This window comes from Aulonocara sp. 'chitande type north' Nkhata Bay, linkage group LG15, assembly GCF_057382095.1.
Source record: "Aulonocara sp. 'chitande type north' Nkhata Bay isolate Kocher_YH1m ecotype deep benthic linkage group LG15, A_spYH_male_GT1.1, whole genome shotgun sequence".
Classification (NCBI taxonomy): Eukaryota; Metazoa; Chordata; class Actinopteri; order Cichliformes; family Cichlidae; genus Aulonocara; species Aulonocara sp. 'chitande type north' Nkhata Bay.
In genome coordinates, this window is record NC_141358.1 from 16,037,494 (window position 1) to 16,064,926 (window position 27,433).

The 27,433-nt window shown below is 40.3% G+C and overlaps 1 protein-coding gene across 4 annotated transcripts in view; it reads right to left on the reverse strand.

Annotated features, from left to right (window-relative positions):
* Positions 1-446: 446 nt before the first annotated feature.
* The window catches only part of slc24a4b (solute carrier family 24 member 4b), a 32,612-nt gene continuing 5,625 nt past the window's right edge, over positions 447-27,433 (reverse strand). For 2 of the 4 annotated variants that reach the window (XM_086264593.1, XM_086264597.1), the window contains exons 2-17: positions 25,690-25,797; positions 16,596-16,672; positions 14,633-14,707; positions 14,464-14,548; positions 14,259-14,362; positions 13,956-14,030; positions 13,849-13,874; positions 12,970-13,023; positions 11,259-11,407; positions 6,326-6,495; positions 5,957-6,098; positions 4,857-5,023; positions 3,859-3,973; positions 2,238-2,350; positions 2,057-2,122; positions 447-1,087 (exon numbers count right to left, since the gene is read on the reverse strand). In XM_086264593.1, coding sequence (XP_086120719.1) covers positions 938-1,087; positions 2,057-2,122; positions 2,238-2,350; positions 3,859-3,973; positions 4,857-5,023; positions 5,957-6,098; positions 6,326-6,495; positions 11,259-11,407; positions 12,970-13,023; positions 13,849-13,874; positions 13,956-14,030; positions 14,259-14,362; positions 14,464-14,548; positions 14,633-14,707; positions 16,596-16,672; positions 25,690-25,797 — 1,676 coding nt within the window. In that variant the 3' untranslated portion in view covers positions 447-937. The remainder of the gene's footprint in view (positions 1,088-2,056; positions 2,123-2,237; positions 2,351-3,858; positions 3,974-4,856; positions 5,024-5,956; positions 6,099-6,325; positions 6,496-11,258; positions 11,408-12,969; positions 13,024-13,848; positions 13,875-13,955; positions 14,031-14,258; positions 14,363-14,463; positions 14,549-14,632; positions 14,708-16,595; positions 16,673-25,689; positions 25,798-27,433) is intronic. The other 2 variants (XM_086264594.1, XM_086264595.1) reach the window with 2 other exon arrangements.

Consider the following 27,433-nt stretch of genomic DNA (forward strand, 5'->3'; position numbering starts at 1 on the left):
CTCTCTTCTGTATTTCATACTAAACAAAACCTTGTTTTGAAAAAAAATACAAAAAAAGTGTTTACAAATTTACATTGTGCAGTGCTGCATATGCATAACACCTCTCACAGTCATCGGATCTGGACTGTGATACAACTTGACACAAAGTGTCCAGACAAAAAGGTCTTTTTTTTTTTTAAGAAAACAAACATTTGATCAAGCAGAAGAGGGTTGGGAGTTGCACATGGCAAGTGAGTGAAGTGTAGCACTAACTGTAGCTGCTCCCTCATGCCAAAGGCCATGCCAGGAGAGTCAGGTCCAAGCTGGAGGAGGGGAGCTGCCAAGGACAAGACCCTCCTCCAGAAAGCTGAAGAGCGAGTGAGTCTTTGGGTTCTTGGGTAATTGGTAAATCTTTAAGGAATTACTTTAAGGAAAGCTCTCTGTGAGGGTTTAGATTGGGATCAAGGTTTGTGGTTTGTTAATTTTTTTTTTTTCCTTTTTCCTCGACAGACTCTTTTGGTTTGTGGAAAGGCTTTGGAAATGGTGTGTGAATCTCTACAACGTGAACATTGAAAACACACCAACAATTAACAGGGGCACTTATGATTTCTGAAGGTCCCCAACATCTAAAGGCATGCTAGATGGGTAGAAAGATAGCAGGCGCACAGAGGAACTAAATACTTTACTGCAGTAACAGGCAATGCCCCAAATAACGGGCATTAAGGACCGGCACTGTGTGACAAGGAGACAAATTTGAGACGTACAACGGCATCCATTCTTACAGCTTACTGCCTCGTAAGTAAATTAGATTCATATTTGGGACAAGAGGATTACAAAGAAGAGAGTGCAAAGGAGGAGGAGAACAGTCTGCTGATAGGTCCGTGTTATTGTAGAAAAGAAAATTGAGGGTTGCTATGGGAGCCTTGAGGTTTTGGTATTCGAGGCATGCTGCTGTGCTCTACTCTTCCATACACATGGGAAGGTTGACAAAAGTGAAGACGTTGTATTCTATCATGATAGAGAAGCAGAGGAAAACGGCATACAGGACGAGGACGTACACGCCCAGCTTTAAATCCAGCCGCCACTTGTTGAAGTGGATCCCCAGCACCTGTACACACACACACACACACACACACACACACACACACACACACACACACACACACACACACACACACACACACACACACACACACACACACACACACACACACACACACACACACACACACACACACACACACACACACACACACACACACACACACACAAAACATCAAAAGGCTCGTTACTGAATCCTGAGCATGAGAAAAAGAATTTCAAAATCAGTTTCTCTACCAGATAAAATGAAAACGAAATTTCTCATTTATGTAGCAGCATTATCTGTTTAAACAAAACCAATTAAGCAAGTTTCACCAACAGAAAGTTGTATTTTTTTTGCTGGCACTACAGTAAAGAAACAATCTACACCGTCTACACCTGATCAGTGTTTAAAGCTCACCATTAAGCAAATAGAGCTCTAGTTTCCACTCTTTCCTTTGTTTACTCACTGCAACGATTTCCACTCATGATTATGTATTTGTTTACATGTGCATGCTGACGATTACTAACATAAAATGTGCTAAAGTGGAAAAAGACACACACGCACCAACAGCCAGAACTCTGCTGTGCACAAGTGATACTGCTACAGAAAATCTATATGGAGGGGGACCACGCACACATTTTGTAATAACTACAGTTTGTAGAAGTAATATTTGTTTACCACTTACTGTGTGGGGACTCATGTATATTTGATGTCACACTGTGAAATTTATGAATGTGTCTGACTGGAGCTCAGAATTTTCAAAGGATATCAAATTTCAAATTATTGCCAAATGCAGCACAAGGTTATCACATTGTAGAATTCTAAATATTGAATGAACCAATTATCACAGAACAGAGACAACACTAACCGAAGTGCGATCTTAATTCTGTAATATTACTTCAGTTTTATTTAAAACATGTACAGCAATTAACTAGATCATCTTTCTAGAAGAGAGCAACGTGTGAACACAACATGTAAGCATTTTATTCTCACCGTGAGGGCCACAGAGCCCAGGAGAAGCACCACTGAGTAAAGCAGCCCCTGACTGTTAATCATCACCTGAAACACAAAGAAGACTCATGTGCACGATTCACCTGGATTTTGGTGGTTTCATCCATTTAATAGAACAGAAACGATCAAGTACAAACTCTTGTAGAGCAAACTAGCCTCTCACCACTGATCCATAGTTAACGCACATGGTCTGCATCGCCCAGGGAACCCCAAGTCCCACTAGAATATCAAAGACATTACTGCCAATGGTATTGGACACTGCCATGTCTCCCAAACCTGCAAGAAAAGAGACCAAACAAAGTTGTTTAAAAACTTAAGTTTTCTCTTCTAGACTTTTGGGTAAAATAAAAATGCTTCACTTCCAACAATTCTGCTGTTCTGTAGCTTCTGGTATTCACAAGGGCCCTAACCTTATTCAGCAGTGACGCATGCCTGCAGAGTAACATCTATAAACAGCGCTGTACTATTTCCTCTTGTTTCTGTGATCTTGAGTACTTCTCCACTTGGAAAAAAAAAAAACCTTGTGTCTATGTACATAAAAGACAACTGACAGCTTTGAACATATACTGCACTAGTTCCTATATCTAGCTATTTACCAAAAAAAAAAAAAAGCAGTATTTCCAGCTTTGCATTTCTAAATTCACACCTGTATACATGCAACACATACAGCTTCCATCTGTGGGTTTCATACAATTCTACATGTAAATAGATTACATCCTTTTTAAAAGAAGGGGGGACATATTAAGCATCAATGTAAAAACTAAATGTTAAAGATGTTATATTTACAAAAGTGTCAATTCTATATCTGAGCAGCATGTTTTTTTTAAAAAGTTGAGAAGGGTAACAGCACTGGAAAAGTTGCTCACGGGGTTGTGCGTTTGAGGAAACCCCAAAATAAATCAGAGGCAGGACTGGGCCCTTAAGTGCAGATGGGGATGGATTCATCATTGTGACCGAATGCAAGGGCAAATATTTCAATTTAACAATGACATTTCACAACAACAAAAAATGCAAAGAATTTAGAGCTTTCTTCAAACCCAATTAAAAAAAACAAAAAAACAAAAACAACTTATTGACAATCCAGGAACCCTGATGCTTTCTCTGAGAGGTGAGATGAGGTCATGTAGCACAGTGGTTTTGATGCATGTTGCTAGCAAATGCTTATTCAAATTTTCTTGTATGTTCAATATACTGTCATGGTAAAAAGTCCTCTTTAGGTCTTAAAATTAGGTAAAAGCAACCAACATAATGCACAGTCATTTTTAACAAAAACACAAATGAAGAAGCAGAATTTGGAAAAACTTCACAAGTCTTTGCAGCATTGCTTCGGTTCATTGAGGTTTCCAGGCATTCATAGATAAACAGCATTTCAATGAGGCTGATGTCTAGACAGTCATTTTTGTAGATTTGTGATCACTTTGTTACATAATTCACTGTACACTGTTCCACAGATTGCCTCATATTCAACTCTACAATCATTTGGGCACCTTGTAGTAATCAAGTTTAACATATACTGCTCTGTATACCAGAGGACTGTTCTACAAAGCAATTTCCAAAAAATACTCAGGCAATCTTTCCATTATCCTCATAGCCAAACTTGGGGTAAGTTAATCAAGATAAGTTATCAGGGTTTTCACTGTGCATTCACATGAGAGGGGTGGCACTGGCAACATCAATTATGGTTAAGTGTAATGCAGGCAGAGCAGCTGCTTTTAGGATTGGAAAAGAGCCCTTATATGAATAAACTTGAGCCCATTTAAAAACCACAGAAGAGGTGAAAATACCTTGCCGAGCCACGATGAGACTAGCTATGCAGTCTGGGACGCTGGTTCCTGCCGCCAAGAAAGTAATGCCCATGATAACATCAGGAATTCCCAAAGTGTAGCCGATTATGGTCACCTGAAAGTATACGTGGGAGGCAGTGCTCAACAAATGGCAACACAAAGCAAGACAAAAGATAAATGTCAAAAAATATGTTGAACCTTAGTATGAATCTTCAGTCCGTTCAACATTGTTAGGAATGATTTCAGTTGACTATGCTGTTGCTTATATGGTAGCTAGACACATGGCAAGAACAGTTAATATAACCAGTAGTGTTTGCTTAACTTTTAGCCTTTGTAAAATATATACATAAAAAAATATCAGCTCCCCAAATGAAATCGGAGCATCATCTTGTATCTATGTTCCTTGGATTGCAAGTGTTAGATTGCTGCTGACCAAGCTAGCAAGAAGCCATTCAAAGCTAGCATGTAAGGGTAGTCCAAGACATTTTTAGGTTAAAATACAATTTAAAACGCCTCTATTCTCATAGCATAGTTGTGTTGTATTAAAAAGGGGTGACAGCAGTCTTATCCAAATGGAAACCTTTCGAATTTATGGATTGCAGGCTACTAAAAGCCTCAGCTTAAAACAGGACTTTAAAAAAGTAAACTCTAAGTAACCCTATTTGCTTTTGTAGCTGCCTTCATGGTTGCAATTTATGCTGCTGTGATTCATCATATTTAATTTGGACTGGATTTGGAGAATGTTTTGGGCTTCCACTCTCCACCATTTCACCCCATAATGGGGGCTTAAATTTCTTTGCGTTTTATTTTCCCACAGCAATAGAAATTCCACTTTCAATTACATAAAACACAGTTTACACCAATTTTCACTTTTCTGCTTTCATATTTAACAGTTTGGTTTTTTAATCAAATAATTACTTCAGCAGCAGTCAAGCAAAATTAAAATGTTTCACTTTGTGCTTTGCAAATGATCTTTGGCATACAAATATTACACTCACCATCCAGACCATAAAGTAGGAGAAGACTGCAATCCAGACAGTAGACAGGATGAAAGAGAGCATGAAGTATTTCTCCCAGCGAGGCTTGGCACAGTTTGGGACCGTAAAGAACAGCAGCAGGAGCAGAGGCCACGAGATCAGCCACTTAAACTTACTGCCTATACCCCCTGCAGTGAAACAACAGCAAGAGATCAAAATTGTCAATTTATTTTGGCCAGGCTTCATTTATAAAAAATGAAAAATAATTATTAGCTTTAGCATCACATGCCAACAAAAACAAATCCATTCCGTTTAATGTTTTTTCCTGGCCTTTTTTCAAATGTTTACACCTTTCGGTGAATTCGGTCATTTTTTGCTTTGACCTTCAAATTATTTGTGGTATACTTAGAAATACACATCACTTACAGCGTTATATGAAGACTGTTACACGTACAGCCTAAACAGTCTGCAACTGCGAATTATTCAGCTTAAGGTCACACTGAAAATGACTGTCAAAACTGTAGCTCCATTTGTATTCAGTTCCTCTTTGGTTTTACTAGTGAACATAAACATGTTGCCTCATCTGTCATTTACCACAAACACAGAGCATCAAGCTTCATTTCTTTTTTAAATGAAGCTCTCATACTGACAGAGCACTCCATTTTGAGGAAAAAGATTTCAGTGTGCCTTAAAGCACCAAAACCTTTACTCTTCCATGTCATTTATAATCTAACAAGATGCAACACCAATTCCACCCACTTAGATTCGTCCGTTTCATGATAAATCAGGATAATCAGATTCAGTCTTTTCACATGAGCAGACACTGACTGATAAAAGGGCAGCCCTGCTTAGAGATGTCAAAGAGGATAATCATTAGTTGGTATACAAGAACCTACTGCCCAATTTAAGCAAGGACATCAATAACTGCCGAAGCAGAAATAAATTCTTGAGCAGACTGAGCAGCGCCATCCAACTAAGCATTCCTCTAAGCACCAACAGCACCTCTAGTTTTTAAAAATCTATACCTACAGGAGGCTGCATAGCAAGTTTTGAAATATGACTGGCATGTCTGTGTGTCCCCAATTACACGCGTTCATCAAAGAAATACATCAAGCACGTACTTGGAATATGAAAAGGTGAGATGGTGTCATTTTCCACCACCTCGCTGGGTTTGTCCTCTGGCACGTTTCCATTCTCGATTTCAACCTTCCCGTCGATCACTTGTGTCTCCACACCATTGGCAGCTTGCACCAACTTCTGGCGCTTTCAAAAGAAACAAACTAAGTCAAAGAGCACATGAGCGAACGTGCTACTACTTCTGCTTTTAAAATTGATTTTGTTCCTCTAGTTGTACAATAAAATTATGTAAGTGTATGATGACATAAAACCCTTCAGGCCTTCTTAGAAACACAAAGCTGAAAATAGTTCCCACCTTTAACCTGTAAAAGGCAGCTAAATCTAGTTACTGGCGCACCAACGGCCAGCTGTACCTCTGTAATGATGAGGCGACTGGCCATGCGCAGGCGGGTCTTGGGTCCAAAATGGCTGGTCACCATGACACGGAGGCCAGCCTCTGGGAACCTGAACTTTGAAGGGCTTGCATTCATGATCTCATCCACCATCACCACAGAGCCGCGGCTGTAAGCTTTGCTAGGCTTGACTAAAGGGGTAGAAGCACACATTACAGCAATAAATACAAGACAAACCAATAATGGCCCAAACCATTACAGCATATTAAAAAAATAAAAATAAAAAATAAAAACAAAAAAAAAAAACCATCTGCTATATAAATTTGTAGTCTCGAGACTTCCAAGCCAAAATAAAGCATTACTGAGAGCTAAGCTGCCATTTAATTAGTGTCAAACAGAGCTGCACTAGACCATATTATTATTCTACCACTCCCCAATCAGTGTGAAGGCAGTTAGATGTCAAATATATCAAGTAAAACCATCCCAAGATGAGGAATACCTTGCATCTACAAATCTGGATGCCTTCCTTTCTTTCAAGCCATCTTTTTCTGTTGGTGCCTTTATGTCACCTGCTCTCTCAGTGACAGGGTAAGTGCTTCTCTGAATCCAATTGTAAGGTAACATTGTTGGTTTGGAGCACCAGGATGCCAATCTTAGCACATACAGTTCAGTTCAATTCGCTTCAAATGGGTAGACTGTAAGAAAATGCCAAATTTGATATTTCTCAGACAATGCAACTCAACTTTTTAGATTATCCAATCATATTTAAGTGGATTTACAGAGATGAAAGTTTTATATAAAATTGTATACAAAATTCTCCAATGTGAAACTACACATTGCCTGAGGGAAGCAAAGGACACCTACAGGAGGAAGGTGGAGCAGAAGTTGGAGAGGAACAATATGAGGGAGGTCTGGAATGGTGTGAAAACCATCACAGGCCACAACACCAAGAAAAGCACAGTGGGGGGTACTGTGGAGAAGGCAAACGAACTCAACAACTTCTTCAACAGGTTTGACCAGCCCACAACCCCCCCACCCTCACCTTCACTACAGAGTCCAATCCCCACTCTCCTACCTCCCTCGCTTCCCCCCCTTCCTGACACCATGACACCCCCCTCCTCCAATCCCTCTCTCAGCAGCAAGACATCTCCCCCCCTCCCCTCTTCCCAAACATCTCCCAGTGTCACAGTGGATCAGGTCAGGAGACAACTGAGGAAGCTTCGCCCCAGAAAGGCAGCAGGCCCAGACAAGGTGTGTCCTAGGATGCTAAAGGCGTGTGCTGCTGAACTTGGGGAGCCGCTACAACGAGTCTTCAACCTCAGTCTGCGACTGGGGAGAGTGCCCGCCCTATGGAAGACATCCTGCATCGTCCCGGTCCCCAAAAAGAACCGGCCCAATGAGCTGAATGACTTCCGACCGGTGGCACTGACGTCACATCTTATGAAGACTCTAGAGCGGCTCTTCCTCAACCTCCTCCGACCACAGGTACAACATGCCCAGGACCCACTACAGTTTGCATACAAGGCGGGTGTCGGAGTGGAGGATGCCATCCTGTACCTCCTACACAGAGCCCACTCACACCTGGATGGGGGAAAAGGCACGGTCAGGATCCTGTTTCTTGACTTTTCCAGTGCCTTTAATACCATCCGGCCCTGTATGCTTCAAGAAAAACTGAACAGGATGGAGGTGGACCCCTGCCTGGTGGCTTGGATCTCCGACTACCTCACCGACAGACCACAGTACGTCAGGCTGAAGGACATCACGTCTGACACAGTGGTCAGCAGCACAGGAGCACCACAGGGAACTGTGCTGTCCCCTCTTCTCTTCACCCTGTACACCTCTGACTTCTGCTACAACTCTGAATTATGCCACAACTCTGAATTATGCCACATTCAGAAGTTTGCAGACGACACAGCCATCATGGGGTGTATCTGGGATGATCAGGAAGAGGATCTCAAAGACTAAGGAACTGGTTGTGGACTTCGGGAGGTCTAGAGCAGGTCCACTGCCGGTTCAGATAGAGGGGGAGGAGGTGGAGGTGGTCAACAAGTACAAGTACCTCGGGCTGTGGGTGGACAATAAACTGGACTGGTCATGCAACACAGAGTACCTGTATAAAAAAGCCCAAAGCCGACTGTACTTCCTCAGGAGGCTGAGGTCTTTTAACATCTGCAGGAAGCTCCTGAGGATGTTTTACCAGTCGGTGGTTGCTGGAGTACTGTTCTATGCTGTGGTGTGCTGGGGGAGCAGCACAGCAAAGAAGGACTCATCCAGGCTGGAGAAACTGATCAGGAAGGCTAGCTCTGTGGTCGGCATGAAGCTGGACACTCTGGTGACAGTGGCAGAGAAAAGGACATTAAAGAAACTGATGGACATTATGGACAATGCCAGGCATCCTCTGCACACGGCCATTAACAACCAGAAGAGTCTGTTCAGTGACAGGTTGCTTCTCCCAAAGACAAGAACTAACAGACTTAAAAACTCCTTTGTCCCACACGCCATCAGACTGTTTAACTCCTCTCTGGAGGGGAGAGGGAGGGGAAACAGGAGGACAAAGGAGGGAACAACTAAGCTGTAGTGCCTCTTCACCTCACTGTGCAATACCTTTTGTGCAATACTTTTGTAAATAGTCAACGGTGCAATAGACTCAATACTTGAAATGTGCAATTCACTTGTATTTTTATTCCTATTTATCCCCTTCGTATATTTTATTTATAGTGTGTGTGTGTGTGTGTGTGTGTGTGTGTGTGTGTGTGTGTGTGTGTGTGTGTATATATATCTCTGTAACTTCTGTCGGTGCTGTGCTTTTTTGGAAATCGAATTACCCAGAGGAACCCACCCGAGGGATTAATAAAGTTCTATCTTATCTCTTATCTCTTACAATAAAGCTATATAGAAACTGATCTCAAGTTGGTGATTTACTGACGCCTCAGTCAGACACGTCTAGAGACCAGTTGGTGCCCTCCTGGCTACCCCCGTTTGCCATGGTAACAAAAATATTTAAAACTAGCAACCAAGACTGATTTCAAAGGGTGCATCTTTGAACATGTAACCGCAGGAACCTTTGACTCAACTCTAGCTGTAATTTGGCCGACACGTTAAACAGTCCGCTTCAGACTTCAACTCGGCCTGCTTTATTGGCACCCAGCAAATCCACATTTGGTCTTTGCATGCAATTAGTACTAAGATTCAGTGTGTGGGGAATTAAAAGTTCTACAGTCCACTTATTAGTTTTACTCAGCCTTAATTTGACTTATTATACACGCAAGAATGCACATAAATTAAATATGTAAACAGAGCTGGCATAAACATTTCCTCTTGTGAAATTCATTACCACTTCAGGAGCGAGTGGGTCTACACCCCAGAGATCAGCAGAAGAAAAGTAGTATGCAAGCAGAAAGAACTGGCACACAGCAGCACAACACTGTTGACAACAAGCAAGAAAAAGTTTAGTAAGGCTAAACAGACAGGCATGTTAGCACTAATGCAGCCAAAGTAGGAAAGGTTAGGTCTCTCAGAAGGGTTACATGTCTAATTAAAAACCTTTGAGAGTTCAAAAAGAAGGAAGAAGTAGAGGACTGTGGCTATAAAGTACTGTAACATGACACCAATGGTATTATTTAAAAGACTAATTTTTCTCCCAGAATAACCTTGAGACCTAAAACATGTTGTGTGACATTAAACTAATCTGAAAAGATTTTTTTGAACTTTATTATGTTGTTGCCCTTTTAAAACTTCATTTTGTGCCTGTTAAAAAGCTACACTTGGTTATCACCCAAAGGAGAACTGAGAAAATGAGTTTTGGAGGGGGGTTTTGGACATGACAAATCGTCTCTTGTGAAGTTTGCTTGTTGTGCTTCTGAAGAATTATTAAAAGAAATAGTTGACATTTTGTGAAATGTCTTTTTGATTCCACTCATGTTTATATGCCAAATAAACTCACCACCCACTGGTGTACACCTTGCTAGTCAGAGTTGCTTCCGTTTTTTGACCGCATATCCTTGATATGAATCTTCATTCCGCCGCATCCCAAAGGGACTGAGATCTGGTGACCGTGGAAGCCATTTGAGTACAGTGAACACATGTTCAAGAGAGCAGTTCGAGATGGCGTGAGTTTTGTGACATGGTGCAGTATCCTGATGTAAGCAGTCACCAGGAGATGGGTACATTGTTCATAAGGGGATGAACATTGTCAGCTACACTACTGAAGCAGGCTGTGACATTTAACATTCTTCTGCAAACCCTGGTTTTAATGAGCGGTTATTTGAGTTGCAGTTCCCTTTCTATCAGCTCAAAGCAGTCTGGCGATTCTCAGACTTCTGACACCCAAAAAGCATTTTTAAAATCACAGAACTGTAGCTCACTGGATATTTCCTTTTCCAGTCTCTGTAAAACCAATGTGGGGAAAATCCTTTCTTCACCATTCTGATGCTCGTTTGGTCGTCTTGACCGCATGTACACGCATAAACGCATCAATTTGCTGTTATGTGACTGTGATTAAATATTTGCATTAACAAGCAGCTGAACAGGCGTTAATAATGAAGTGGAAGGTGAGTGAATGTAGGTACAGCTGGGATAGCCTACTGTTTTACAAGAACAAAGAGGGCAGATGGCTATGTGACCACTGGCTAGCAGTTTTAGTTTGTAGGCTATAGCTTCACATTCTTATGAGTGGTATTGATCTTCTCATCCAACCACCAAGTTGTAAATGAGTTCATTTCACAACATGTTTAACTACTGTTCTGGGCATATTTTTAAAAGAACAAAGCAGAAGCTGAAGCATTTCAGGTTAGTTAGCCAAAAGGAAGCAAAGATCAAAGCCACAGCCCTTTTATAACAGGAGGAAATACCCACAGTCTTCCATAGGATTAACCACGTTGTTGCCTTTTCAACATACAGTCTCTCATTTAGCAGAGACTAGTCATGGGTATGCAGCCTGTCTGATTAACCTTACCTGGAAGTAAAGGCGATGACGGGTCGTCATCCCAAACATAGCCATAACTAGTATTACCGTCCTCCATCTCACTGCTGGCTGCCGCGTTGCCATTTGCCACATTTTTGTTTGACTTTCCCATGAAAAACTTCTGCATGCTGGAGTTGAATCTAGTAAAAAGATTAAACATAATACATGAATCAAAGATAGTGCAGGAGAGAAAAAAAAGTCACAAGATTGATCTGCAAATGGGTTTATCAGCTTTAGATGAAAGGCACCAATTTGTTTGAAATATAGCACGTATTAATTAGCCGGAATAATCCTCTTATTTCTCCTATACAATTTACAACTCAGGTGGCTCACTTTCTAATAAATATCAGCACATTACATTATACATAATGAGCTGCTCTGCATTGGCGTAAGAGAGAAAGAAAATATCCCCAGAAGGCATTAACAAGCTTTTCAGCCTCAGACTCTCAGCAGGACCATTTGAGTGCCATTACATAAAAATGGATCAAAAAACAACACCGCTGCCTTTGAACATAATTTGCGTAGAGGTTACACTGGCAGCATTACAAGAGCTACTCTAGCCCCTCGGCACCTTTGGAAACATTAAAAATTAAAATAGTTTGTGATTATAGGCTGCAGTTTGCAAGAGAAGATCCAAGGGTATCATTTTTGTTTTTCAATTTTTAAATTGTGTTTTCTGTGTTGCCTTTTTCCCTCTCAAATGAACTCTGAGGACAGAATGGGAATAAAAGACTACCTGAGGACATCAATAAAAAGCCCTTCTAGTTAAACACGACATGTTCGGGGCAAGACATTTTCTCAAACATTCAACAGGAAAAAAGAGGCTTTGTGCATATAATTACAAGCTCATGCACATACTTGATATGTGTAATATACCATAGTGCATAACTACTGAATAACTTTTAAACATAATCTTAGCTTTCAAGGACAAATGACTAATTACATCTAATTTAACAAATCCTTATAAATGTTAAAGTATTTATAGTGATTTATTATTCTTACATTTTATGCACCTAACTTCTCCATGCTGTCATTTAGCAGCATGTGTGCAGCTTGCTTGTGAAAAATCACAGCCGTGCACTACAAGGTCACCTCAGTGCACAGACTGTGCTATATAAAACCCACTTTATTCCATTTCAACTGGAATAACATGACAGCATATCCTAGAGTAAGCACTTCTTTCCTCCAAATGAGAAAGAAAAGGAGTGATCTGGTTAAGCCTGTGCTCTTAGCCACTGCAGAGGGGGGGAGAGATTAAACTCTTATGGCAGCAAGAGAGCAGACTGCTGCTGAGTGTAACACAGATTACCAGCTGGACAGAGAAAGCAGCAGAGGACAACCTGGTTGGCATTATTCACTTTGGTCTGGAAAGACAAAAATTGAGTGCAATGAACTCCAAAATCTGAAATGCCTATGATTCCTTTCCTTTTCTCAAGACAGCATCCTATAAATAAAGCTAAAATTTAGACACATTAACACTGTTAATTGTAATTTGAGCAAGTTTTCCTCCACAAAGCTCCCGTGTTGAATGAGCTTGTAACACTAGTCAGACAATACGAGTAGCTGGAAATCCGCTGCTCATTTGTGCACGCACGGTTGGTTATGCAGGTTGTTAGTGCATAAGAGCGTGAAGCAGAATGTGTTATCATGATTCCAGCCTGATTCAACAAAAGCAGCTGTAAGAAGAATTTGCAAGACTCACTTCATGACGAGGATGTATCCTGCATACATGAGCACCAGCACCAAACTCTCCCACCTGATGGAGAGACAGGATGAGGAATAAAATTAAAATGGCTCGACTTGTATATAAGAAGTTAAATAGGAATTCAGTAGGCTATACGTTTTAGCTTATAAAGCTTCGAGGTATTACATGACTGTAATACAGCGGCCCCTCCCACTTGCTTTTCAAACCTGCCCTATGAGGGGAAGCTAATCAAAAGAAAGATGTCTTAAAGAAAAGCAAATAATGGGTGTACTGAGGAGCTACACCAGGGACGTCAAACTCATTTTACAGCATCACACATACAGCGCACTTTGATCCCTAGACCAGTAAAAATCCCATCAAGTTTAGATGCACATTGAATCCCAGCGATATTTCAAAATAAGGAATAGAAATGCAATTTCAACATGATAAAGACATGCTGCTCTATTTTGATGACTTTAATCGTAAGAAATAAATGTGTAAAATTATGGGGGGGTGAATGCAATAACAGCAATAAGACAGTATGAAGCAGAAATTTTTTCTTAATTCACAAAAAAAAAAAAAAAAAAAAAAAGGTGTAATATGAAAGACTGTGGGCGAGGTTTTCATGAGTAAGACAACAGGAAAATCTATGAAAATACAATTAAAAGTCCAAACTGTACGCTCTCCTTCACATTTACCAGTAGGCCGGACTGGAGTGGGACGATTCCGGCCCCTGGGCCTCATGTTTGACATCCTTTGTCTACACCAACCACCAATGTATAACAGCAAAGGATTGTTGCAAACTGAATCAAGCAAAGCTGTCCTAACTGAAAAGAACTGAAAAGTTGGAAAACTTTAAACAACCTCACTATAAATATGGTTAAATGCACAGCTTACCAAACTATCTTCTCATCATAGATGAACTGAAAAATAAAAAGAAATTATTTTTTGATTACAGCACAGTCATGGCAAGTACTCATTAATAAACACATGCAATAACTTACTGCAATCAGAGCCACAACAGACAGGATGTAATAGAAGGAATCCCTGAAAACAGCCCACCAGGTCAGCATCACCACCTAAGAATTCACAGAAAGTATCTCTTGAGTTACAGTTAACATATTTGCAGAACACTTTCTGATTACACCTGCAGTTTAGTTCTCCACTTTCACTAAAACCAGTTCTAAGAAAACTGAAGCAGATTGCTTCATTTCCCCTCAAATGCGACACATGTGATGCTCTGCAGTCTATAAATAAACAGAACGATACAGTCACAGCAGTAAGTCACTCCTCTCTCTCGCACACACCTGTCCAGCAAAGATCCCGCAGACACCAATGATGCATAGGATGTTGAAGACCGCTGAGCCAACGATGGTCCCCACCCCCACATCACCGTGGGTGATGAAGACACCTGCACACAAGGAGGCAGCCAGTCAGAATTAGTGGTGACACCGACCATCTGGGAACGTCTGAGTGGGTGCACATACTGCTTGTATGTATATGCATGAGTACCGATGACAGATGCAAAAAGCTCTGGTGCAGAACTGCCAGCTGCCATGAAGGTGGCTCCTGCGACATCTTCACTTAGATCTAGTTTCTGCAGGAATTAAGCAAAGATGATTGGTTTTACATACACCGTAAAAGTGTAACTTGGGAAGAGAGGATGACAACCACCACGTACCTCACAGATCTTCTCCAGTGATGTCACAAAGTATTCATCACATGTTATAGCAAGCGCCAGAAACATGTAAAGAGCCTGGAGATGGGGGGGGGAAAAAAAAGTTACATTTGTAGAATTTTTATGTGACAAGGGGCAAGGATATAGTAAATAAAGTGTGCATGGGCTTAATGGATATATCCTTAAATCTGCAGAAATTAGCTAAGTTAATAAAGCACCAGTTGCTAAAAAACAGCTGAAGGGGAAACCGCTTTAAATTTTAATATCAAATCAGTTTTAGGAAAACAAAATATAAATATTCCCCACCACCATTCCTAACAGGCGGCTGGACAATGTATAAATTATAGATCATGTGTGACATCATCAGGGCCTGGCAGCTCTGACAGGCGTGCTCTGCTCTATGCTATCCACAGGGGGCAGTGCAGGACTGCAGTGTGAGCAGACTCTCCACACATTTACTTCTCAGCAGTAAAGTCAGAATAGACATTATTAGTTAAATTTAAATGTGTAAATTGAAGCTCAGGAAAATTAAAGAGGTTATGAGTGTATTGTCTTGACTGCAACTCAAATCAGTTTTGAAATATCACTTTTAATCAAATATGCTCAGACATTGAGAAATCCAGCAGTGATAATGACAGAAGCAATAAGACAGCATGAGCTGCTCTCCATATCTAAAATATCCCAATTCTTTGTACTAAGGAAAGCTTAAGCAGGAAGCCCAGTTTCAAAGCAGCCCTCCATCATTATTTCTTTAAATCCAAATACCAAAAAAAAAAAAAAAAAAAAAAGTTCAAAAGACACCCTAATCAGAGCATAGTCCTCTTATTAAATGTAAAAAAATAAATAAATAAAAAACCCACTTCAGAATTCCTGTGACCCAAATTTTAAATTTCACTTCACAGACTCCAGTCCTGGGTGTGTGCATTCACAAGTGCATAATAACAAGCAACTCTTAAACTGTCTTTATGCAAAGTCAGAGACATCATGACTCACTGAAGGCAAAACTTTTTAATATGGAATAATAAATAAAATACATTAAAACGCACATGCATTCTTACGAATGATGCCAATGTTAAAGCTTGGACCAAAAATACAGCACTGGCATATTTATGAAGCTTTCCATGCACACTCCTGAGCAGGGACACTTTTATGACATACAGAACCATAAAATGAAATGACTGCTCCAGAATCTTACTGTGTGCATTCGACACATTCAAAAGACAGTTTGACATATTAAAAGGCTGACCTATTAATGTAAATTGCCTTTTAGATTGTTTACCAAATTATAAACCCTAACAGGAAACAATCTTATTACAATTGGACACAATTCAAGGGTACTTTGCAACTTTTGCAAGATAATCCAACTGCAAGGATTGTTCAGATCTTTCACTGTTTAACTTTAAAAAAAAAAAAAAAAAAAAATGTTATATTTGACTAAAGTGTCCTTCTATGTCACATTTTGGATTATCATCAGTTTTTGCAACCATTGTTTGCAGTTTAAGTATTTGTTATTTTTCTGCTTCCACCAACTGTACAAATAGTAAAGCGACACTGGAAAAATACATTTAAAAGAACATAGCACTGATTTGACATTATAATAGAGCAAAAATGTGACGTGTTTTACACTTTAAAAAAAAAAGTTTATCATGTTATTCCCTTATCCCCTTTGTTCTGAGTATATATATATTAAACTATTTCTGAGTTTGAATTTAAAGATATTTGCAGAGAAATGGGTGCATACTTATTTTAAATAACATGCACTTGAGCTAAAGAAAAGCACCTCTGATCAGTTTAAAATCTGGCAAATCAAACAAGCCACCATAATCTCCCTCTTAACTTTCAGGCTTAGAAAGCTGAAAACAGTAGTCGGCTATGTGAAAAGCCTCCAAATCTTCCTACAACCAAATGAGTCACCGACTGGAGACTTGTCATGCAGGTGCAGATTCTTTTAAAAAAGTAGTCTTACCGCCGCAATGTGCAGCAGAATGGCTCCACTCTTCCGTTCATCGTTGGTGAAAAAGTCGTCGGGGAACTCGTGTATTGCTGAGAAAAGAAGAAATGTCACAATCACCACACATCAGCAGCTTGACTGCGAAGTACACATCACTGTCCCATCTTCAAGATGGCTCACACTACACTACGACCACGTTATTCTTTTTCTTCCTTCCCTTTCCCCTTGGCTACCTAATATCGAAATGTGTCTTCCATGTTTAAAACTGGGCAGCTTTCAAGACTTTGTGCAAATGAAATAGTTTCTGATCACCAGCATCCCAGAACAGCTTTAAGGAACAGGAATAGCTCAGGCAAAGGAATAGTTCAGGCACAGGAATAGTTCAAAACACCTTCAATATCACATCACTAAGGAACCAATTATTTCATACCTACTCAAGGGGGGTGGTCTCAATCATCACGTCCTCTTATGATGTGAAAAGCTCGGGCTATGATAAGAGGCTGAAGTCATACAGAATTAAAGCAAGCAGGCAGAAAACACTCCCATGCTGAGGACTCGTCATTCATCATCCAGAACTCCAGCTGGCCCACAGTGTGATCACGATACGAGCATAAGGCTCAGATAGGGGAGCACGGCCACTCCACGGTGCACCTGGCTGAAAACAGAAGCTAGCCATCTCCCTGACAAGAACAGCCTCTGTGGGGGGGAACGGCCTCTGTCCGACCCATCCCTGCTGGACCTGAGCTGCAGGTTCACATCTCAGCTTGCAACAAGCCTGCTGTATTCCAAGTGTAATACTTACAAAACTAGAGCATTCCCTAAACTCTGTATACTGCAGGCTAGACTGAGTTGGAGCAGTGCTTGGAGTAGATGCTAACACATTGATGTAGAGCAAGGGTAATATTTACATATTTTTATCCTATTAAGTTGAATACATTAGCAAGCTAAATACTTAATTCAGTAATTAGCACAGTACAGGTGAGACTGACAGCGGCACTGTATGACAAAGCCACCGAAATTGATCTTGAGAAGGAACTTGACATTAAGTGTTATTTAAGGGACATCAATGCTGTTGAAAACAGGGTTTGGGTTACTGCAGTGCAGTAATCATTGCTCTATCCTTCAGTAATCCAAATAAACAGGTATTGTTAAAATAAAACACTACAATCCAAGCCTGCAGAACAATGCCGTGTAGAGCAGAAAATAAGGACAAAATTCGGGCCCCTGTCACATATGGAGTCGTGAAGTGGAACAGTGCTCACCTGAGACTTGTCAATGCATCTGTCCCAATCTCACAGACATCTTTTTGCAATGATATTTTATTGTGTGCACATGTGACTGAGTTAGCATTTGAAACCGTGCACAGGGAAAATCAAATGCTGTGCAGGATGCAGTCCAAGACCTCTTAATCAACTGCGTGCTTCCTTCTTTTCATTTAATTACATCACATGACTGGTAATGTTGGTTCATTATGCATCGGTGTGTCGTACAATAGCTCCCTTTAGTTGCAAAATGAAAAAAAGAGGCATGGCCCAAATAAATTACTTTCAAATTAATCAAACCTCGATTTGTAGATTTTGAAATTTGGATAAATGCACCCGATTAGATTAGTATATATGATAATAAAAAACTGATTAACCTAGAGTGTAATATAGACTAACATGATGTATAATGAAAAGCCTAAGGTGGCATTGAAATCCAACAGTGGCATTGACTATGTCAGGAAGCTTTAGCTCATTTCATTTCTGACAGCTTTATATGGCATATGAAGTGCACCGGAAAACTGGCTGCCTCGAGTAAAGGTGCAATCAATTACAGGATTTGTCAGCTGTGCCTTAGAGGTGATTGAAAACAAACTTATGCCTTATGGCTACAAACATCATTCTAGCTGTTGAAGGTTACCCATTAAGCTTCTGAAAAGCATGGAAAGGTGTGAATTTCCCAGTCCTTCCATGTTCAGTTGAAACAGTCAATAATTAAGTAGTTATTTGGTGACACTGTGTCCTAAATATGAAATCAGCTCTGGCACGGAGAGCGTTTACAAAAATAAAAAATAAAAATGGAGGTGTCTAAAAGGGTGCTGGCACAGTGACCGCAGAGATGACAGGTAGGCAGGGGTCACCTCTCAGTCCCTGTAAACATATGAGCAGACAGTGTCTGCAGGGTTCGTCTGCGTCTCCTCACAGCAGAGGTCAAACAGGATGCAAACATGCTTCCGTAGCCAGTTCCCATATAAGGCCAGAACAGGATGTCCATACAAGAGTGGGACAATGCACACACCGCTTTGGTGATCCTTCTCAAATGAGGTCCAAAAATAGAATGATAAATATGTACCACAGCTAAAGAAAGTGGGGTTTTTTTGTTTGTTTTTAAATATATGTATACAGAAAATGAGGAAGCAGCTTGGGGTGATGGATTACTAAAGTGTACCGCAAATATAGAATGTTTACCTCCAGATCAAATTTTATGACTTTAATCAAAGAATCAGTCGATGTTTGCAGCTTACAGCTTCACCGTTTAACTATTTTAATTATTCTTGATTTACTTCACTTCATCCATTTAAAGCAACCAAAAAAAAAAAAAAAAAAAAAAAAAAAAAAAAAAAAACACAACAACAACAACAAAAAAAAAAAAAAATCAGTTCTGTGCTTTGGGCCAGGGTAACTTATCTTTTTTTTTAAATGAATGTAGTCACAAGGTTATCATCTTCCAGAAATTTGGCCATTTTTAGCTGCAGATATATAAATGTTATTCTATGGAAAATGTAGGTTGATTTGTGATTAGTTGCTCATAAACAATATAAGTACTGATTGCCTTGTGTCAAACAAGGCACTCAGCAGTCTGCTGCTTTCTGACTGTAACAAAATTTTATGTTTACATTGTATATCTAATATAGACCCAGCTGACTTCACATTGTTGAAGAAAATACTCAAGCAGCTGGAGGTCGTCAGCAACCTGCAGCAGACAACTGAACCCAGCATCACCAGTTCTCTCAGTCATGTCTTTAGCACCATCCTGCAGCACAGCATGAAGAGTTTTTTGTTTGTTTGTTTTTTGGAAATGCATCACATCTGAAGCCATCAAACAGACCTGATGAGGCATAGCAGCATGCAAACCTCCAAACAGCTCTGCATGTGGTCCCACGTGAGACACTGGGCAAGCACTGCTGGTCTAAACATCAGCTGAGGACTGAAATGCTCTTCAACAAGCTGCTCATATGCCTTCTTAAAAAAATTTAAAAAAAAAAAAATTGATGCTGCTGTGTTGGTATGGGGTCTAATGTGGCTGACAGCAAGGAAATTCATACTTTGATTCCAGTGCTCTGAGAACTGCTAGCCTTCGAGAGCAATCTCCTTCGTAAGTGCTGTTGTCTTTTTTTCCTTTTTCTTTTTTTTTTTTTTTTTTTTTTAAATATAAACGCAGAATGGATCATCGCTGTACATTTTCTCTCAATTCCCCAGTGTTTGCTGCAAAGCTGATGTTGGTTTAAGGAACCATTTTTCACTCCTGTACAGAGCATAGACGGCTGGCTGCATCACATTTGTCATCTTTGCCTAGCCTAACATACATTACCAAACTGCTCACTCAGTGTACAACTAATGAGGTTAACATTACGTTGCCCTAAAGTGGCATCGGTGTATTTGCACATGAGCAGGTCAGCGCATCTCTAAACATAATGTTCAGCCCTCCTCTCGACCCTCAAAATTTCAGTACAGCCCTGCTTTTATTCAAACAAGTTTAACCTTGGTTGCATTGTGAACCAGATAAATCCAAGACTATGGTTTATTCACAGTCTACAGTTTCAAGACGTGCAATATAGCAAACCTCCCCTTCATAGAATCTCAGTTTTTTTGATGCACTAAAGCCAGAATGTGGTAGAAACTCATGCATTTCTGCAATTACTATTCCATAATCTGGTAATATTCCAGATATCATGGTGCTGTTACATAACACAGCTCAGTATTGGGTGCCTTCTGTTGTCCCAGAGAGATGATTGACAGGATAGTGCAGAGAGCAGGCCAGTTTTCACCCAACACTTCTGGACACAAAAACACCCTATTACAGATGCAAGACTGACAAGGAGCCCTGCAAAGGTCTGTTTTATAATCCTATCAATAGCCCTACTTCTGAAAAACAAAAGGCTATTAAATGTGATACAACCGAATTAAAATCTGACGCGTGCAAAATGTTTTGGCAGAGTGCCTGGTGAGACCTGTCACTGCTCGCGTACTGACCCACGGACCAGCCAGGTCATTAGCTGACTACAACTGACACGAGAGCGCAGAAGTCAAGAGACTCTTCAGAGGAGAGTGATTTCTCTGGGCCATTATTAACCCATTAGATAATTAGCTTGCTCCAGCAGACATGACTCAGCTGACAGCTCAGTCCTGTAAACATGACAACAACATCACGGGGACGACCTATGGGAGAAATCTCCAGGTCACACAGCAACAATAAGTTATCAAAATTGAAGCTGCTTGTTTGTCCAGAACACACATGCCCCGATTATCCTTGTTAGGTTAGTATCTTCTCAGGCTGAACCACCACATGTTGAAGCACTCTCACTCTCGTTTGTGTGAGAGCTTGACACATGCAATTTTCACCCGCATGAGCATACTCGCATACCTATTACACTTCTGCTTTAAACATGAATTGCCCCGAGCCTTTAATAATCAAATTGTTGGTGCAGCAGATTCACAGAGTCCTGCTTTGACAACTTACAGGGGACACCGATATAGAACACATGCATTTAGTTGGGAAAATGCATTTAGTTGGAGGGGGAGGTCAGATGTGTTTGAATTGCACGGTACTAAAGACTGCTCTGTGCAGGTGCTCGTGCCTCTCCTCTGCGTTGCGTTATTTGCTGGCAAACGAGAACCAAAGTGAGGTCAGTTTCCATTATGCACAGTGGCATAATCCCCACTTGTGTAATTCCCTTTTAAAAAGCCTCCTTCTGGTGTTTCCCAGGAGTTGACGAACCAGCAATCCAACATGGACGGGCCTTTACTCACTGGCAGCTTCACCCATCATGCTCCCGCCAAATTTCCTGCCTCTAAATTGTTGTGCCAGCAGGAGAACTCAGATTCTTCTCACTAGCAAACATTTACACTAAAAGGGAAGGCTGCAGCTTTTACACGGTGACGCTGCTACTTCTTAGCAATATAGATTCAGCCACAGCTCCCCCTCACCAACCCCTGCTTTTCATCCCTAGCGTGAAACATGTGCGGCCAGTGTCTGTGAGCAGATTAGTACCATATCAAAATAACTATAATCCAACCCATTTTGAACCTTTTTCTTTGTTGTTCACTTCCACTTTTGTGCTGCCATCTGCTTCAACCAGGACAATCACGCCACTCAAGAGGGAGTTCTCAATAAAGGGCATTAGTAGCATGTTTATTAAGGCCAAATTATTACTCCTAGAGAACATTAGCTATGCTTTTCTGCTCCCTCTCCCATTTTGTGCGCTCTAAAGTTGGCATAAGCACTCGGAAACGGGATACAGATGAGTGTATAACCCAATTCTTTTTCTCCCACCACCAAGTCAACCGTAAGCCATTTTTCAGGCAACGCATTACTGATCACGTTTCTTATAACAGCCTGAAAGAGCTCATAAAACATTTAAATCCTGAAATAAACCAGTCATTCATTTCTTCATATGTGGGTGAGAAATAGGAGTGCATTTGTTTCATTTGTCATGGGACAGCTACAGGAAATACTCAAGATCTGCATGTGATAGCTGGAAGATTATTCACATGTTGTTTCAGAAACTGAGTCATTTGGTTCTTTGTGGCTTGGAAGGATGCTTTCTAATCAAGAATGGACCCAGAAAGCAGTTTGGACAGCACCTTGTATTTGCCTGGAGTTATTACTGAACGCCTAATAAAACAAGCACTTGTGCTGCCTTAGCAGCACTTGGGACAATCAAAAACAGCATTAGCACCCTGTGAAGCACAGTGATCACAGAATTAATGAGGAAAAGGCAAAGACCAAAAATGGCAGAGAGAGAGAGTAATCCAAGCAGCCCACCAACAGACATTTAAGTGAACAGAGTATCATCTGTTCCACAATATCAGCATAAAGCAGAAGCCTCTAGAAATAATAATAAAAGTACCAGTCCTGGCTCCAGTACAAGCACTGGCCCACTGCTGGAGGAGCAGCCCTGGAAAAACACATCTGCGAGGAATAAGCAGAAATGCAAAGATCTGACACAAACACATGCTTCCCTTATTGGGAGACTGGTATAAGGCTATTATTTAAGAGAGATTCCTCACTAAGAAGGCACTATGGAAACTCAACCTGACAAGTGCAACAAAACAAAAGGGTTATTCAATTTTAGTCAAATTACAAAATAGGACTTTTCCCCCCCCCCCAGCATTCGTTATTTGAAGAGGCCATTTTAAATTCCATTATCAAGCCATTTTTAAAGGTACATACCTGTCGAAACCACAATTTTAATGGTAGGGGATTTATATTTGCTTTAGCCTTTAACATGAAAAAGGCACCCTGAATGGTTGCACAGATTTTAAAGCTTGGATATGGAGGGGGGGAAAGAATTGCAGTATGAGATGTTACAATGTTTGTGTTTAATTAAATTAACATTACTGACCTGAAATTTTGCACAAATCCTATTAAGGCGTTAAAAACCTGAGATTGTCAGGTAAGACGCTTGTGATGGAGTAATGTGGACTGATCCAAGTTAACTGTTGTCAATCCCCCCCCCCCCCCCCAAAAAAAAAAAAATTACCCCATTTGCTTGTATTTCTCCATTTTTTAGCCATGTTTGTACTGAATGTATACTATATAGTATATATAGCATGCATAGTGAAAAGTGGGTGACCCTTTTAGAATCATCTATACGAGCGCAGGTTTCTCTTAAAGTTTGAGAGTTCATGTCAACATTAAATAATTATCACACTAGTTACAGTGAAAATTGGATAATGAATGTGAAACTCAACAAAACCTAATTGGAGTCATAAGGGAGGAAACCTGGACTGTAATCAGTGAGACAAGACTTCAAGTGTGGGTTAGAGCTACACTGACAGACATTTGAGCTTGCTTACAAAAAGCTTATGTTCTGATCAAGACAAATTATATGCATCAAGCTGGAATGAGTTACAAAGGAATCCCAAGAGTCTTGATACTCATTGATACTCAAATTAATGGAGTTTGTCACCACCTCCGAGCTTGCAGTCATCCATACAAATGTCATAGTGCAAGGTTGCATGGGCACCACAGAGCATCTTGACTCATGTGGAACAGGGTTGAACTGCTCGGGATGAGCTTGCAGCCTAAGAACCTTCTGAAATTTGATGCCAGAGTGCACCAAATGCTCAGCTTTGTGTAAAGTCTGTCCGTGCTACAGTTAGGACCACACTGCCCACAACATTGGAGCAACCTGTCAGCCAGGGTGGTCTGAAGTTTAGCAGCTATGACAGGATTATTCATGAGACAAAGACTCAAGAACAAAGAGTCATATGATCAGCTTACTCTAACGAGGCAGAACACTGGTGGGAAAATAGGGAGGACTCCAGCCGATGAGAAATGTGTGGAATGTCAAATCCAGTCAGGTGCCTCCAGTGTGGAAGTCATTGGAAAAACAAAAAGGCAAAAGAAAGGCTTCCAACATTATTTAGCACTTTTAACCACAGCGAACTGTCTGGTATTGTGACTGGTGCAAAAACGTTTGTTTACATCTAAAAATTGCAGGTTGCAACACTAATGATTTGGATAATCTCTGAGGGATCTGCCTGCTGTGACCGGTAATGAAGTAATAGCCTGTTAGCTCTGACTGGATCACTTGTGATGCAGTAGAGTAAAGAGCATACATCACACTTGAAATTACTTCCAAATTGTCTATGCCCTAGTGTCACAACTTCTGTGCAACAAATACACAAAACAAAGACAAAAGCCAGTATGTAGCAAAGCAATTACTTTTAAGGCTTTAAAATCCAACCACAACCATTGCATTTCCAGACATTTGAGAGTTTAGTAACGGAAAGCACAGCTAGTCCCCAAATCCTGCCCAGCCAGTTAATCACAGCTCCGTAAGTGTATATATGCAACAAATGGCCAAAATGGACCAAACCTGTGCAACCCTGGCAGTCTTTGATGGCTCCCCTCTTCCCACTGACTCATTCAGAATCACAGAGGGCTCATGTGAGTCAGTGTTTGGGAAGAGCAAACTAGTCAGGACTGAGGCAATTCAAATGACATGGAAATAAATAAACAAATGCACCATTTCGTGACATTGCCATCACTGTTTATGTACCGTTTAAAAATCAATAACTTTGTGGTAAAAAACAGTAAATCTCTTTTTGCAGCACAATGCAGATCTCAGCAGAGAGTCAGCATATACTCCAGTGTATCTAAAGAGAGTGCTGCTTCCTTTAAGTACACCTAGGATGATGTAAGCTAATCAATACCCGACGCTGTTAATAGCCCTTTTGTTGCTTATTACTGTGCAAGTGATCTAAACCGCATCCGAATACAAACCCAGCAGAGATGTGAATTAAAAGCAGAAAATCAGCTGAGAAATACCACAACTCCCAGATGTCTTCATGCTAATCTATTGATATATTAGGTGCTGTAAAGCCCATTTACTACATCTTCTGAGCTGCAACAGAACTATCAGCCTCAAGGATGTAAATGTTTAGTTCAACAGAATTAATTTGCAGTTCCACCGTTTGAATAAAGACTCGCTTGTCAAGATCTCACTGTGTTCATAAATGAAGCCAAACAATATAACTGGCAAAAGAAAAAAGTGTTATCTTGTTATTAGGTGATAAATTCACTGTTCATAATTGCAACATGAGATCCAACAGTTGGCCATTTACACATCCAGCAGATCTGGCGTAACATTATGATTCAGATGTAGTTGCGTTTATCTCTGAGGAAACTATAAGGCTCCTCATCTGCTAAATGTTCATCCATGTCATCAAGTAGTTTAGTTAGCATTTGTGCCAGAGAAGCAAAATCTTCCAGGACATTCTGTTCTCAAAGAACATCCTGCTTTGACTGAGGATCATGAAAACATTGCTGTCAATATATTAAAAGGAAAAAAAATTACAATGGATTGTTAAGGAGAAACATTAATTCCAAGATGGTGTACCTGGCGCTGAACAGTTCTTCTCCTCAGTTTCATTTTCTGGTACTGAAGCCATTAGCCGTCTCCCCCAGATTTCATGGTCGGGATGTCCCTCCACAATCATCCCATGGCCTGAAACAGTATTGAAACAGCTTTGATTATCACATATTAACATAATAGTAATAATAAATACTATAACAACTTTTTATTTAAATCCTCTTTTGATCAAGACCTTAAAAGTCCATTATATATACACACACACACACACACACACACACACTTCAAAAATGCAACAAAACCCAACATGGCTGCTGTTACACAAAGTATGAGCAATGACCAAAAATACCCATGTTCTGAATTATGTGCAATTTCCCGAAAGAAGGTTGCTTTTCTTTAATCCCTTAAAAGTTTTTATTCATGTATAAATGACATGTTTATCCAGCAGCAACCGCCGCAGGAGGAATAACGCATCAAAATGTAGCTGTGCCATTATATTTTGGAGGGGGGGGAAAGAGTGTAATTTTTCATTAAACTGCTCTTAAGCCTCTAATGAGAACAGGAGGGGGAAGAAAGAAAAAAAATAGCAGTCACAAATCTATTATGTAAAAATCATAACAAGCTTAGCAGTGCTTTAAAATTGCAGCTTTCATAAAATGGTGAAGTGAGAAAGTGGTAACTGACGACATGATGATTTAGTAGTTCTACTGTTACACGATTATGAGCAGATTACTAAAAATACCACAAGGAGTAATGTCTACATTCATTCATACCAGTCGTTTGTCAACAGACCTACTCTTTTAGAGTAATAGATCACACAATGACTGGGACAGGGTCTGTACAGCAGCAGATTCACATGATCTCCATGACCAAAGTCTAATTACTGATCTTTATGACACTGAGCAAGTAATGTTTAAGATAAAGGAGAGAACATAGTGTTTTAAGCTTTAAACAAACTGCATGTGTACTAAGCCCCCCTAACTCTTTTAACCAGAAGTCCACAAAGTGCTAAAAATAACACCGATTAACAGATTTACAGATAATTACTCCATTTGCCTTTTTATTAGATTAAAACAAATTAGACTACACAGTGCACTACTCAGATCTGATTATCAAACCTATTCATCCACCGGTCCATTTTCTTATCCAACGTTAGGTGGTTCTCAAACATCTTAACTGCACAAGGTGACCGGTGGGTCTACCACATGGTTTAAAGAGTCAACCAGTCACACTCCTACTGGAAATTTGGAATCACAAATTAACCTAATATACAAGTCTCAAATTTCTGGGAGGAAACCCATGCAAGCATTGGGAGAACCATGCAAGAGGCAGAAAAGCCCCTGGAGACTAAAACCCAAGATGGTCTTACTGTGTGGTGACAATGCTAACCACTAGCAGCTAATCATTTCAGCTAGTTATTAGCCGCTAGTGCTGAATGTTCATAATAGCAACCCACACTTTAAGGAAGAAGTCAAGTATTAAACTGTTAGAAATTTTAACATGAGGTGGCATATATTAATGTAAACCAAGTAAATGTTAGCCAACTGTTACCTGACAGCCATATTAGCAGTCTGTTATCATTAGCATGGCAACTAATGGCTTATAACAGTATGGGAGAATAGTTGTTTTCCCCCATGGTGTTGAAATGGTATAAAGTATTTTTCCAGTGTTTCAGCATTGAGTTTGAAATTCTAGTATTATGATAACTAGTTTGCACCATCCATTTAGCCTAAATTTTAAAGCTAAAGGACACTGAAGTACTGCTGAGCCA